This window comes from Rhea americana, unplaced genomic scaffold, assembly GCF_003343005.1.
Source record: "Rhea americana isolate MKP2758 unplaced genomic scaffold, rheAme1 scaffold_91, whole genome shotgun sequence".
NCBI classification, from domain to species: Eukaryota; Metazoa; Chordata; class Aves; order Rheiformes; family Rheidae; genus Rhea; species Rhea americana.
In genome coordinates, this window is record NW_028187100.1 from 774,554 (window position 1) to 790,271 (window position 15,718).

At 41.5% G+C, this 15,718-nt stretch overlaps 1 protein-coding gene across 1 annotated transcript in view; it reads right to left on the reverse strand.

Moving 5' to 3' along the window:
• TM7SF3 (transmembrane 7 superfamily member 3) overlaps positions 1–15,718 on the reverse strand; it is a gene marked incomplete at its 5' end in the record, with an annotated part of 68,008 nt that overhangs the window by 3,717 nt on the left and 48,573 nt on the right. The window contains 10 exons of the mRNA XM_085324426.1: positions 220–382; positions 820–917; positions 2,306–2,458; positions 3,294–3,374; positions 3,833–3,919; positions 5,071–5,248; positions 6,033–6,204; positions 7,018–7,138; positions 7,562–7,712; positions 9,438–9,592. Of these exons, the coding sequence (XP_085180552.1) occupies positions 220–382; positions 820–917; positions 2,306–2,458; positions 3,294–3,374; positions 3,833–3,919; positions 5,071–5,248; positions 6,033–6,204; positions 7,018–7,138; positions 7,562–7,712; positions 9,438–9,592 (1,359 nt within the window). The remainder of the gene's footprint in view (positions 1–219; positions 383–819; positions 918–2,305; positions 2,459–3,293; positions 3,375–3,832; positions 3,920–5,070; positions 5,249–6,032; positions 6,205–7,017; positions 7,139–7,561; positions 7,713–9,437; positions 9,593–15,718) is intronic.

The following is a 15,718-nucleotide window of genomic DNA, read 5'->3' on the forward strand; positions in this document are numbered from 1 at the left end:
AAGTGGACTAGATGGTTCCCCTGCCTCCTCCCACAAATCGTTCTTTCCTTTTCTAGCCACTGAAGAATGAATTTAAAGGTGCTCACATGTAGTAGTACTCTGCAAGATGCCTGACTATTTCAGAGGCTACAGGATCAGTGGGTAGGGGAAATGTAGCTTGTAATGTAATCATGTGGGTTTTTTTTAAAAAAAAAATCAAGTCTGAAGAGCAGCACTCACCATTTGTTTGAAAAGGCACATTGGTATAAGCTCTGCTGAAGTAATCATTGAGGATTCTTCTGAGCAGGTCTAAGGTGATGTAGGCAAGACTTGTGTAGACATAACAGGCAATAGCCAAGACCACTGAGTAAGAGCCTACTATTCCACAAGCCAATATGTTCAGCTAGAGAAAAGCAAACAAATACCCATATAACAGCTTTAGGAGGCTGATAAACATTCTCTTTATTCCCCATCTCCTTAAGGCAGCATTTTGTATTAGTTCAACACTCTTACAATAAGATATGWGGGTACCAGCAGGCTGTTCACACTAGTTATCCAGATATCCTGTTAGGACAGCAGTGGTAGTGTCCAATAATTATTATCTTTAATCTATCTGCAACATCAGACAAAAATCATTCTTTTGCTTATGGACTATTCAACACAAGTGGGACTGAACAGGAACTCTCTAGAGTCAATCTCTAGAGAGATTGGGTTGAAAGAGCTGAGCTACATGAGGACATGTTAATTCTTCTGTACATTTCCCACAGAGCTACATTTTGCATGAGTGTCTGACATCCCTTTCTCTCTTTTCCCCCTGAGGTAACTATGCAGATTACTTACAATTCTTGGACAGCCAAAAAAAAGCACTGGAATCAACAAGGCCACACAAGAAAAGGTCACCCAGAACACAACATCATCACGAAAGACTTTGTAATCTCCTGCAAAGATACCGGATTTCCACAACTGAAGTAGTTTCTTTTTACTAACGTTAACAAAACATGCTTGCTTTTTTAAAGTGGTTTGGAATGAACTCCTCCCCAAACACTAATTCAGAAAGTACATGGAGTAACACATAGAAAAAAAAAATACAGCTTCTGAGGTCAACAGCCAATTTTTGTAAATGTATTTTAGTAGCGTTATCCTGTATAAGGACAGAAAAAGAGAATCTTGGTTCAGTACAGGTCTCATATGCCAAGGAAGGACAATAGATCTTTTTGAAGCATTTGCTAATCATCTGATAAAAGCAGAGTACTTCCATCCAGTAAGAGGCCTAACTGCATGAATAAGTTTATAATCTACAAACCTACATCAGGTAGGTTTGGCTCTAGAGTTCGGTGCAAAAAAACCACAGCTTATACACACAGAGGGCAACAAATTGCTCTTCCTAGACGTAGAAGAACTAAGTCATTTGAGTAAACACTGTTTTACTGTCTCTGCTTTATAAGCCCTGTCAGTTAAACACAGGGGACAAGTTGACCCCAAGATGATCTAGTGTTTTACTGTAATAAGGAACAACTAGGGACTTCATGTATTATCACAGAATCTAGGCTCAAGTCAAACACAGATGGCCTAAAAACAAAAAATTGCCCCAACATGGGATCTGGGGTAAGAAGATTTGAAAGAAGTGCAGTTTTGAGATGTAAAGTTACAGCAGAGGAAGCAGTGTGGCTGATGTTCTGCTGTCCCCAAGGAATTACAGCTCTGCAGCCAGGCTTGCTTGTAAGTGGATTTGTTGTCTACCTATTGTTTCCCTCCAAGTCACTGCAAAGTCCCCAACGACGTCAAGTCAACTGCAAATGCAAGCTTGATTCTTACAGCGCAATTCTGCCAACAAGGTTATTTGCACTGTAATATGGTGAAAGTTACCTGCAAGAGCTCTTGATCTATGATGCCTTTGCTTCTGAAGCCTCTAAGTTAAACTGTAGACTCTACAGCAACTTGCTTAGGATCAGAGAACAAGACAGACAGCAAATGCATGCCTGGAGCAGAGCTGGTGTGACTGACTGCTGAGATGGCAAGTAGCTTGGGTGGGGGAGAGTCTCAACAAGGTGCTTGCAGGGTAAGTAGGTTCCTCTTCCCACCAGTGGAAATTCCCTCTTCCCACCAGTGGAAATTCCCTCTTCCCACCAGTGGAAATTCCCTAAGTAATTTCAACTGCAGCACACCTGAAGAAATGCTTCAGGGACAGCTTTCCCAACATTCATCTCAGAGCCTTGCAATGTCCTGGAGAGATATCAGAAGCTATCTCCATAAACTAGGTCCCTCTAACACAGCAGCAAAGCACAAAAAAACTCTATTGCAGAGTGCTGGCTACTTCAGTGCATACCTAGTGGAGTGAAGAAGATCACCGATGAGAAGAGAAACCCCAGCACAAGTCCAATAATCAACATACAAAATAGGACAGATCCAAATCTCCACCAGTTAACAACCAGGACAAGCCCTCCGATAATTCCAGCCACTGCTGTCAAAATAAGACGTACTGAAAAAGAAAGAGGAAATTCAAAACTAAGTACTGTGGCAACACTCTGGAAACTAAAGTTACTGCACTAGCATATACAGCAGCTCTACTTACATGCTTGGTTTCATTACCTAATGAAGACTTTTTGCAAAAMGTCTTACTGTTAGTTCCAAATAAATGGATCAGTATTCACAGTAATAGCCATCTCACAATTGTCCTTCACACATTTCACTTAAAGCCTCTAGTCAGCAAGAGAAGGTGTGGTACTTAGAATAATAGAGGACTGCAATGAAAATATTGCTAGTCTGCACAGCAGTAGCTTGAGTGCTAGTCTGCACAGCAGTAGCTTGAGATCCCAGGGCAGTTGTGGTTGTGACAGATAATGCACATGCATCAGGAAGGTAACTGTGTGAGGTAGGATCTATGAAAAGACAAAAGAACACTAATCCTTGTCAGCCTAACAAACAGGGTGCAGACTGTTTACACTCTCAGCTTACAGAGGGAAAAAAAATGCATTTAAGCTAGAACCTCCCCCAATATAGAAGAGAAGCAGGAAGGAAATAGTATGTTGCAAATTGCCAGCTACCTTTGATTCGATCTTCCTTGGACAGATACTCAAATTTGTCTTTTATAGTTGCAGCTATTAGTTCTGCATCACTGCTGTTTGGGGTTGGAAGCAATACTTATTTTGTGTCTGTTAGTGCTGCTGGGATAGCACTCASTCAGTTCAGTCACTCGTTTATCACGCTGCTATCCTTCTTAAGACTAGCCAGCCACAAACACAATCAAAGTTTTAAGGGAGCTATAACAATATTGCTTTGGGAACAGGACTGTGTATCCTGACACATCTACTCACCATCATAACCAAGGCCAGTTACCCTAGTAATGAATACAAAGAAGAAGAATCCTGTGAATATGAAGCCCATGAAGAATAAGTCTAGGGAAACAGAGGGAAAGAAGATTTAGCGTACTGTCATATCACTTTACAACAAGCCTACTTTACACTCTCAGACACCTTTTTACAACAGCGAACAGAAAGTCTCAGCTCACTGGCTGAGAATCACAAGAAAAAACAGACAATGTTGTCTTGTTCTAGAAAAGGCTCTTATGTAACTTTTTTGATTATTTGAATTTGAAGAACCTATTTATATCTATGCCTGCCAGCATGCACACCTAGTTCTAGTTTCCTGTTCTCTGAATACCAGAAGCTTCTTGCTCTGTACACAAGAGCTCTGATCCCACCAATGCAAAGCAGCAGACATAGCTGACAAAATCACTACTAAATGATTCTTATCATCTACTAAATGATTCTTATCACTACAGCTCTACATGATATCAAGTAACAGCTATAAAATTCCAACCACATGTATAACAGGAGGTAAAACCAGTTAGTACCTGTTTTCCAGAATCTGTGTCCAAAATAGCAAGTGAAGAGACCAAGAACAGCAAGAGCAGTGAAGAGTATTTTGGTAGAGAGTTTGCCTATAAGGAAAAAGAAACAGGGTAACTAGAATATTCCCTGCGTTGATGAGATTGAGATAAGGTCAGGTTGCTGTCACCCGGGCAGTGTAATAGCTGCTACTCTTTCAGAAGTACAATGTGAACAGATACGTCTGATCTAAAGCTTATCTTAAAAGAATCACTAACAGAATATTTAAGCAATCCCAGGTTAGTTAGGAAAAAGCTTTCTTATTCAAAAGACTAAAGTTCCTACAACTCTACTAAGTAAGCAGTTTTAACTTGCTGTTTGTGTTACCATTATAGCTTTACCTGAAAACTCTTTGCTCAGCTTTAAAATGAGGCAATTCAACCATCTATGGGGGATGGTGCTAAGGAATTAGTGACTGAGGTAGCAAGAGGAGTCTCTGCTATTGCAGCCGTTACCATAACGTCCCTTTAATATACTTTTTCATACAACAGAAGGAACAGTCAGCATCCCAGTTTTATTCACCTCTGTCCTTTAAGCAAAATTCTTACCRGTACTTAAGCTACTTGAGACAAGTAAACTCTGAAATCTCTCTTCTTCAGATTTGACAACACTTATTTACCCTGGTTTATTTGCCTATATGCCATAACATGGATCTTGCTTTATCAACTCTATTCTCTTTATTATCCTGTCCCTTCTTCAGGCATAACAAGAACGGTAGCTTTGCTCTTCTTCCCCTCCAATTCTACCATTATGATATATTCTACCAAATGTTCATACTTATTTTTGGATGACTCTTTTCAAAATATTTGCTGGTTATTGTCAGCACTAGTACAGTTATAAAGACTGGGCTGGATCCTAATCCAGTTCTTGTTTTATTAACCCAGTTTCACCCACAGCATCTATAGTAATAGAAGTGACTGACGATTACATCCAAACTATAGGGAAAAAGCTAGTGCAGYACTACAGAGTTGAAAGCTTGTATTTGCAAACTCATATTAAAAATCTTAGTTTAATATTCTATTGCTAACAGTTYCTCACAGCCTTAAGTTATCATTCTAGAAATTCTTCTCAATCAAGAAGTAGATCGAGACATAAAATAACAAAACATATTCATATCTAAAGAGCCTCAAGAGCCTTGCCCAGCGTATCAGAGAACATCAAGCTTCTGAGACATGCTTGCAAGGATGTACAAGTCCCAACTTACTGACAGAAGAGCAGTTATCCACTAAGTCAGCAAAGCTGCAGGCATATGTATGCACAGGTATGTATGCAGCAGAAGTATTCCAAAGAGGATCCCGTACTATGACATTGTAGATCACACCTTGCCCAGGTAGCGAGGAAAAGTAGACATTGGTCTTGTCATCAGCTGTCAGTGTAAGCATCTGGGACAGTAAAGAGTATTAATTGCAAAGACCTGCTCTTTTCTCTATTACTGATAGCATGTTCATGTATAAATACAGCAGCTGAGGTAGTACTCAGAAACTCAAGGAAAAGGACCAGGAAAAAGTACAAGCGAGAGCTCTCACCCAGCGAGTGTTCACTCTCACATATCAGATCTTTTTACGCCCCTCCAAACTGGACCCAGTTTCTAGTCCAGGTCCACCACACGTTCCTACCTCCTCTGTTCCTTCCATTTCCTGCCCAATCCTCAGCACCTGCCAGGCACTGCAGGAGCCTGCAGCCATCCTTTTCAAAAATTGCTCTTCTTCCACAGTGAGTTTATAGGCACTCGATCACAGTACTGTTCTGGCCAAACTGGCCTCAACACCACYGAGGAGCATTATGGTTAAAACAGTATTTAGCTAAGAGACACTGCGCTAACAACTTATTTGATGGAGAACAGGGTGCCAGACATACAGAAACACCTCACAGASTAACATCTATCTAATATCAGAAAGCATTACTAGAAGCCTCAACCCKGCCACATCACTGGGATAAGCTCATCAGCCAGCTCTATCCCATGCCAGTGGTTGCCATTTTGTAGGCGTCATGCACCTCCCAGCCAGTAATCACCGATAAAAAGCAAGAAGTGTCAGCAGCTTGCCTTTGTCACCACTCAAAAGGTGTGTGTGTTGGGGGGGGGGGAATCACAGAGAAAGTGAAAAGTCAAGTCAAATGGCTTAATACCATTGTCAAATGCTTAGCATACTAACACTTCAGACTTACTTTAATGCCATTAGCTTTGATACTGTGCACCTCAGACATCTTCCGGATGTGGTTCATGAGTACCATCTCAGAAAGATCATTCTCTGGTAAAAAGTACTGATAGACATCATAATGCAGTCGCCATCTGGAGTTCTGATCAGTCCCTGAATCACAAGATGGTGGATTTGCTCCTCTGTAATTAAAGAGAGGTCAGCTACATCTCCAGCACAAGCCCTCAGATATTAACACTAGTTTTCAGAAGTTTCCTGTCTGAGCTGGCAACATTTGGCTTCTACTTTTTAGTTTGAACCAGTTGCTGGCCTTAACTCCTAGGCTATAAATGCTTTTGAGAACGGACTACAACAGGATTACACTGCAGAACCAGATATCTGCAGATAGAGAATCTGTTCTGGCAATTGCCTTTAAGTTTACAGAGGCTTTCTGTAAGCTGTGATAAGGAACTGGCACATAAATTCCAAGATGTCACAACAGCCAGAGCATTACAGCTTCAGTATTTGTTTTTCCATATATGCAATATATAAAAAGTTCTGTCAAAATGCACAAACATAGTGGAGAGGGAATGAGGAAGGTTATCTGGGACACCATGCACTACCCAAGAGGTAACAGCTTATGACCTGAAATGTTAACGTCTGGTAAAACTGTATGTTATCATCATGCCTTCATAGTAGTGAAGTGATGAAATGGACTATAAAGCACAATTTTTTCCTCAAATTAAGTAAGTCACTACGAGGAACAGGAAGATCTAGTATTTGCCAACTGCTTGCGCATTTGAAGTTGTAATCTCTCCCACAAGCTGCAGCTTTCAGCTCTCTCCTGTGTTACCCCTTTCCCCTCCTCCCTCATCTTTTAGTTTGCTTGTCACAGCAGACAGGATTTCTGCCAGGAGTTGGATGCACAGCCTTTCCAGTAGACTCTTGTTTTATGGCCCAGGTCAAATATAGAATTGAAAAGGTCTGACTATCAGTGTACTGAAGGTTTCACACACCTGGCATATCCCAAGTTYGCAGGGGCAAACTTGATGTATACATCAACCAAGGTATAGTCTAGGTAAATATTGGGATCCACTTCCAAGTCAAATTCTAGATTGCAGCCTCCAGGAATAGGATCTGAAACACAGATAGTTAGCTGTAGTAGCTTTTACTCCCATTTACACAATATGAAAAGTTTTATTAAGACCTCAAACGCAGCTACTTGTAGGCACAGTCCATTTGCTGAGGACCTGGAATTACCATGTCCTAGTCCTGTAGACAAAACAAGTGGTTATCACTAAAATAAGTCCCGTTACACATGCACAGCAGTTTGCTACTCTGAGGCTGAAATCATGACAAGACCATACAATACATTGATACGTGTGGCTTTAATTCAGTATTACTCCCAAGCTTTGACAGCTCATTTCAAGAGGACTTCTGGCATCTCTACCCTACATTTTCACTATTTAATAACATCACCTCTAGAAAATCAACACTTCAGTTCTCATGGCTAACTTCTAATAGACAGCTGGTATCCCTTAACAAGTAGTAAGAACATACCTTTCTCCATATAAGGAATAGAGATAGCTGTGCTTAACACCTGGTTAGCATCCACTGACCGAAGGTACCACGTACATACACTCTGTTGAGGCCGAAGAATGGAAATCAATCCTTTGTCTACTCCAGTTCCTGAGCTGTTCACAGAGGGATTCTGGACAGAAACAGATTGTGTAAGCACATAGTTATTCCAGAATAAATTTAATCGCAGCCCGACATACTGCACAGAAAATCACATTCCTGAGGTCACAAGACTGTAGGACACATTTTAGTACCAGCTGCCATAAATGAGGCATTCAGCCCTCACCTAGCTGGTAGCTCAGAGCTARAAAAAAGGGAGAGGCCTAACACCACCTACTGCCCAACTTAGGCTCAAAAAACTCCGCGATAAAAATAGTAACAGAGAGTTAATATCACAATTAAATTGCAGATGATGCTATACACATTCTGAGAAATGGAGTGCAGATACACCTTGCTCTTTCCACTAGAATGGGACTGACTGTATGATAGGCGGTTTAACCCTAGCCATACCAGACCTCTGCTTGTTCCTGGAAAGCTATCAAGATGCCTGCATCATACACCCAACTAGGGAATATTAGCTTTCACCTAGTAAGAGTGCCTGGGGTCAAGTTGGACATTGGGTCAATCTCCCCCCTACGACCCAACACCACCTCCATTCAGAACCAGGGGCCCTGAGGAAAGACCAGGGCAACAACAGCAGTCCCACACTCACATGGCTGGTACAAACAATTAACCTGCACTCAAATCTGTTTTCCAGCATAGAAAGCATGCTCTTTTCCAAGACCACCACAAAGTTATCTGAAGCAACTCCATATGGAGCTACTGACAAGCTTTAAAGTCTGGCTCACCTCCATACTTCCAGAGGCAGGCCAGCCCTGGAAGCAATATGGACATACTTAGCACTATCCTTGGCCTGATAATCCCTGCAGATGCAGACTATTTCTGCTGTGGATTCAGACACTATCTTGCCACAGATAATCAAGAGCTGAATAGGTCTAACAGTAGTCCCTGAGACCTATAAGCCTGGCTATTTCAACAATGCAAAGATGGTTGAGGTGGGTGATTTGTGAGAGAATTTATTCATCTCAAGTTGAGTGTAGTCACTGGTATTCAGTATATTCTTATTTGAGATATATGGAAGAAGAGAAATCAGCCAGATGGTAGCTGTTAGACCTTCACCTAGCACCTTCAACCAATCTACATCCTGTTGAAATACTACTTAGATCCCTCACAGTAGCAGAAAGTCACTCCTTCAGGTTATAGCCTAGTGAATAGGACAAACTGAGCCTAATGTATAGCAGTAGAAATACTTACTTTGTTATCTAGAAGTAACAGCCTTCACTGTAGTACTGTGAAGGAATTTCTCTATATGCCACCAAACAAGAATTAAATTCAGGAGAAGCAATGGGATAAAACACTACCTATAGTAGCCAGATCCAACACACATAAGTGGCAGTCATCTGAATATCCTAAAGAGATCACATTTAGCATAGAAATAACTGGTAAATGCTTACCATGGATTTGTTATTAAATAAAAGATGACAAATATCAACCAGCTTCACTTGTCAAAAGTATCACTCCCATCAAGAAGAGAGCCCTAAAGCACTTTCAATCCAGCTCTGAAGTTCCTTTTAGTATTCTAGCCTCCAAAACAGCAGCAACATTATACAAACATGAGAAAGGTGGTACTATTCTAGCTTCGGAAATCAAGAAACTCATGCAAGAAACATATTTTATGTTTATACAGCTTCAGCTCTACATACATACTTAGAGGTACCAGAGCAAGCTACTGCTTCTMATTTTTGGGGTGTGAGGGGGGAAGTAACAGTTGAGATGAGAGCTGACACTCTTACCATACCTTATCAAAGGATATCACCACATTGTTTTGCTGGGCATGTACTTGAAAAATAACAACAGTCACATTGCTTGCAACATTCCTGATTACAGCTTCCACTGAATTGGTCTGGTTAAGTAGCACATTTCTGAATTTTCCCAAGGAGAGCTCAAGAAGACCTGCATTAAGAAAAACAAAAAACCACATGGTTTTCGTCCAAACAAAGTTGTTGTCAAGGGAAGCCTGAAAGCTTCAGGGAGCCTGATATTAATCAGCTGGGAATAGAGCAAGATGTTGCCTTATGCTATTCTCACCATGTAAGTTGTATTTGGGCTTCAAAGACTGCTATACACAGCTGTGCTGACCACAACAGGTTAAACAAGAGATTCCTCCACGCAGCCTGACACTCACCTAAGCACAACAGGCAGTAAGGAAATCCTGCCAGGAGGCTCTGTATTTCATACACCTGAACTGCATTAGCAGCAGACACTGGCTGCAGGTGACCATCTAGTGCTATCAAGAGCAAGAAATATTTGGCACACATTAAATGTGAGAGAGAGGACACTGAGGGCTGTTTGTTCATCTGCTGATATGGGAGAGCAATGCTTACATTAGCCAGCCAACTTGCACAACATTTGTTAGCTCCCTGGGTGAATTCCCAGACATGCAGGAGTTAGGACAGTGCAGTCAGCTTCCATGGCATAGAATCAAACTTGCAATTTGACTATGCATACTTATATACTTCCAGTTATTTCACCTGTCTTTTACTCCCACACAATTCCTAATTATTAGTATGGCAGAACTTTGATTTCTGGATTTAGTAGACCTCTGCCTACTTTTTCCAAGCTACAGCCAAGACTATTTCTTCTAAGGATAAGCATTACTCCACTACTCTCTGGCATTTTAAAGAGAGCCACATGACCCAGAATACAAGAGTCTTTAGGAGAACCAGCTTTGGCTTGTTGTTGAARTCCTGCAAGAAAGCCTGCTTTCTCCCTCTAGTCGGATCTTGCAGGACAGGGGCTATCAAGGGAGGGAAGAGAAGCATCTGTACAGAAGTCATGAGATTCTTCTGCTGAGCAGTTAACAGACTAGATGCTTTTAGAGTATGCAAGATTGCGCTCCCATTTTGCCTTCTGATGCTTCATAACATTCCCCTGTGCATACACAGACATGCAGTAGCCCAACAGACCTAAACTTACCAAATACATGCACAGTACTTCCACAAAGATGCCACTTAAGYGTCAAGGCTGACATTGTGCTGTACTCTAATAGAAGCAGAGCAGCAAACAGCACTCTCCAGCACACTGCTGCTGAGGATTCAGGAGCTCTCCTTTCCAAAAAGGGAAGAGATACAGTCGTCCCATCTCAAWCTATACCCAAGAGGGTATACCCAGGAGACCCTGTATTCCTTTCCCCTTGTATTCATTTCCCCTTATTTTTCACTCTCTTTCCCAAGAAGCCAAGCACCTTTGGCCAACTTCTTTTGCCTCTCAATGAGGCTTAAACAGAGGTGAACCCCTAACCCCAACTCTCTCCTCTTTTCAGATGAAGAAAAGCAGAAAAGTTTTATTATTTATTATGAAACCTATTTCTCCTGGAACCATCCAGGAGAAACAAGAGCCTCCACTTGTCTATTTACATTAAGAAGTTTCTACTGCAAGTTTTCAGACRTGTAAGATATCTGTTAATGTAAGACTAGAGGTATTAAAAAAAGAAAAGCTTTGAATATTTTTTCCAGTTCTTCATAGAGTCCCTTGAACAGTATTCAGATGCCCTCCRCTCCAAAATCTCTCTCCTCCCGAGCTCTTATTTCTATACATGTTCTACCAGATCTGCAACCACAGAGTATGTCTGTTTTCTTTAGCATGCTATAAACCTATGCATTCAGAGATCTGGAGTGAAAGCTAGAACATAGAAACAAAAGCAATATTTTTCTCTGAGCTTTAAGAACTTCAGCACAGTTCCTAAACTACAAGAAATACTCTTAAGCCGATTCTTCAGTAAGACATGCAGCCACTACTTAAATGTGATCATGARACCAAATGTCACAGGCACTCTCAAGTTTAATTAAAGTATGTGGTAAGTTAAAGCACAGTGTTCTAGTGTTGTTTTAGTGTTTGCATAGTTACTCTTAACTAGTCCAGGTGACATATTTCAAACTTTGGTTTGAGCTGAAGAAAAAAAAAGGGGGGGGAGGGAGAGAGAGAGTGTGTGAGAGAGAGATTAAACAAATAAAAAAACATCACATTTATCCGTTTTTCAGCTTGTGGTTTACAAGCCCTGGAACAGGAAAGGCAACTAGAAATTCACATGCTCTGCACAGCAGAGCCTTAAGTCATTTGCTGAAAGACAGCCCCTAAAAAAAAAAAACGTAAACAAATAAAAAACATCCCACAACTTTCCTGCCTTTCCTACATGTATCATTTGGGCTAGTCATTGGTTGTGCTCCTAGACCAAAAAGAGCATGGAGAGCAAGACAAGTCAGCCTACTCACAATCCATCAGTCTCATCGTCATCACAATTTCTCAGACAGATATTAGACTACCTGATCCATATGGAGTTCAGCATCAGTAAAGGTGCTTTGAGGGACAGAAATTGGTACTGGAGACCTCCATGAAAACACAGTACTGGTCACTGCATGCAAGCTTTCTTTTTAGGTAAGGCTGATGACAGTACACTAAATATGTCTGCAAGCTCAGCAGCCCATGCAACAGATGTGACACCATCACAGATACAAGGCAGTTCAACCAGGAGGTCAGCAGCAGAGTCAGAAACAAAAGCCAGGCTTCACCTTGAAATGGTGAAGGATTGGAAAACCCAGACAAAACGCAAAGCTATTTTCTCCTTTCTACAAGGAGGAKAAATAAGTCTGAAGGTCACTGTATGTGAGAGTGTCTTAGGGTACAGCACAAGAATGGAACCCTCAATATTGCAAAAATTATCAACTGAAAATATATGCTCAAAGGAAGCTAGCACTACTGAAAAGAAGCAAAAGCTGGGCAGAGATGGAGTGTTTAACACATACTATTCAATATGCTAGTACTATCAATACTAGAATAGCAGCATAGGTATTTCATTGTATGATAGAAAACGATAAGCAGTGGTGGGCAAAAATTCACTGTCACCTCATATTGCACCTCCTTACCCACAAGCGTAACGCCAAAACCAGTAAAGACAAAGGAATTCAACCTTTTGCAAAGCACTGCAGAGATCAAAAGCCCTTATTCCTAACTCTAAGAAATGAGGTAGTCACCTCTACAGACGCTTTACATCTATTGCCCCTTGTTTGTAACATGCAGTTTCCCTAACAAGCAATAGCCAGCCTGAACTATTCCCATTCTGCTGATTCAGTGCCACGTTCTCAGATCATTTAATGGTTTAAGCAAGCCACATAACCAGCTCCACAAGTGTTGCTTCTCATCACCAATAAACAGCTAACCACACGAGGTTCTTAGTAACCTAATGGTCCAGTTTCCATTAAGAAATTTATCTGGAGAAGTGCCAAGGCTGCACATGCAGAAAGAGTATTTACCCACAGATGTGCTCCATCAGTACTCTTACCTCAAAGAAGTTCTCTAGAGGAGTCACAGAAAGTGCATTTCTACTTTATGCCAAGCTAATCAGAGTAGATGCACAGAAAAAGCTTGGGTAAGTTTTAAGAGGTGAGAACCCTCCAATGAAGAGGATGTCATTAAGTACATGAAGACATTTAATAGAGAAGAAATACAAGCTCAGCAGACTGAAAACTGATCTGAACAGGGATGACACGAGTACATACTTACTTATTAAAAGACATAAGATATATCAGATTCTATATGGCCCTGCACAGATGGATGCACAGCAGAGTCCTGCTACAAGGCCACCATCTTCACCTGCCAGCACAAACCCAAAGAAAGATCTGCTAAAGGAGCAGTGAGACTTACAAACACTTCTAAATTTTAATCTCATATCCTTACTTGTGACCTGTCCGATTTGATGCTTACAGGGGACTCTGGCACAGAACATAGTTGTACCCAACTGTATGACTCCCATCCCAGAAAGACTGCTTTCTAGTAGGCTGCAGAAGTTATTAGGTCTTTAATCCTCTGAAGAAAGAGGGTAAGAAGCACCTAGGCCACCTGCTTAGAGATTTGTTAATCCACTTTGATTACCAGCCACAATATGCAAGACCAGGCCTGAATCACYTTGCAGGCACTGTTGATTAAAGTGTTATTCACACATCCGGGTAATAATGCACCACCACCCCCATCTTACTACACTAGGAAGCGACCAGCCGTCCAACACATTCAGACAGCACCACAACTTTGTGTGAAACTCTTATTTTAAAATGTTGGCTTCATATAGAGTGAACAGCTAGCACAAACTAAGTTTATCCAAATAAACTGGGGAAGAGGGGGAACATACCCCATTCAGTTGGCTTGTATATTGCATGATTATTAATCTAGTTAAATCTCTGATGTAGAGGGTGGTCTTGATCCAGGCAAAAATGTATCAAGAGAGTACTACTTGATACTAATTACACTATAAGGCTGGTTTTGTTTTTCATTACTAAATAGTTCAGAAACAAACCAGGAACACAGCAAATGAGAGCTGCATTGTTATTCCATGCAAGGGGAGCTAGCTCCCTGTGAGGCAGCAGACATGATGCATCAACTCAGTACTTTTGTACAAAAGTGTTTGAAAGAGCTGTAGCCCATCAGATTCCTGGGCAGGAGTGTCTGTGTAATATAGCCCATCATGCATGGATTTTACCTATTTGAACATTTAAAATAAAGTGTGATCTTCTAGTATTAGGAGAAAACTGGACCCTACCCTCAAAACCTGCCTGTCCAATACAGATTAGTCACAAGAATTTCAAATACATGAACCATTTAATAAGTGTCCTCCTTTAAAGAGTCCAGTGATCAGCTGAACATTTATATGCAAATTATACAACTTATTAGCTTTTTGTGAAGAAAATACCTTTCCTCCTCTCTGCAGTCAGTTCTGTAATTGAGTACCAGCAATATCCTCCTTCAAAGCAAAGCAATTAGATTAGTCTCACTTTCATCTGCCTTTACACATACTGTAACAAACSACGACTAAATTCGTGACCCACTTAACTCGAGTCAGGGAGATAAACTGCTTGCCAGCATTTTTAAACAAGAGACTAAGAACACTGAGCCTTCATTCTCAGGACTCATCAAGCACCTACCTGAAGTTTTGAGAGCATATGGGAAGCAGTGAATGCCTAGCTATCCACTAAGATCTTGGGCATGAAAGTCATAGAACCAGTAAGGTTGGAAGGGATCTCTGGAGATCATCTAGTCCAACCTTCCTGCTCAAGCAGGGTCACCTAGAGCATGCTAGACAAGCCAGGAGKAAGGCGGAAAATCCCCCATACCCGAAATGGATTGCAAATGCTGTYCTGGAGCCCTGCTAAGCATCTCAATGGTAGATTTCTCTTTTTGGATAATTAAGCTTTATGAGAGGCAAGTTGAAAAAAAAACAGAAAAACTAAGAGGAGGAAGCTTGTGTCAGCCTTAACCTAAGAGACTGCTTGCCTTGCCTCTGAAAGGGAACTGGTTCTTTTCCTTTATTTGAATAGGAAAAAAGTCAACAATTTAAACAGGAGGGAAAAAAACAGTGGTTAGATCTTCACAAGCTGTAGTTATTATAGGTCACTTGACTCTGGAAGTTTATTTTCGGTTGCATCCAGAAGTGCAGGAGAACTACAAGAAAAACCATGCTGAATGAAGCCAGACTACATCAGCACGGCCAACAGGTAATCCTAGGAACCAAGCTCAAGGATCCGGGCGTTTCACTCTTTCTTAAGATTTTAACGGATAACGTTTTTTGAGACATAGTTAACACGAAATTCAGGACCATTTGCACCTGGCCCACAAAAAGCCATCAGCCCTCTCTCCTTCACCTATAAACTTACAGGTAGTAAATGCCACCTTGTTTCCTTTAATGGAGCGTGATACTACACACCAAACTCACCAGCACACACCGCATCGCTGGCACTGCGGCCACTCAGTCAAGCACACCTACTTAACAGCTAAAATGACGGCGTTTGTACCAGCCAAGACTTCGGAGCTGTTCAACCCTCCTCCTTGCTCGAAAAGGAAAGAGAGGGATTAGAATGCGCTCTCCCCTGCCAGCTCTTCACGCCGGCACCAGCAGAGATTAAGATAACTCCCCCCCCCCCAACACACACACACACACACACACACACACACACACACACACACAGTTCTTCTGCTTTGATCTCTGCTTGGGTTCAACCCCGGAGCCGCAGGTCCCCGCCGCGGGCCGGGCCG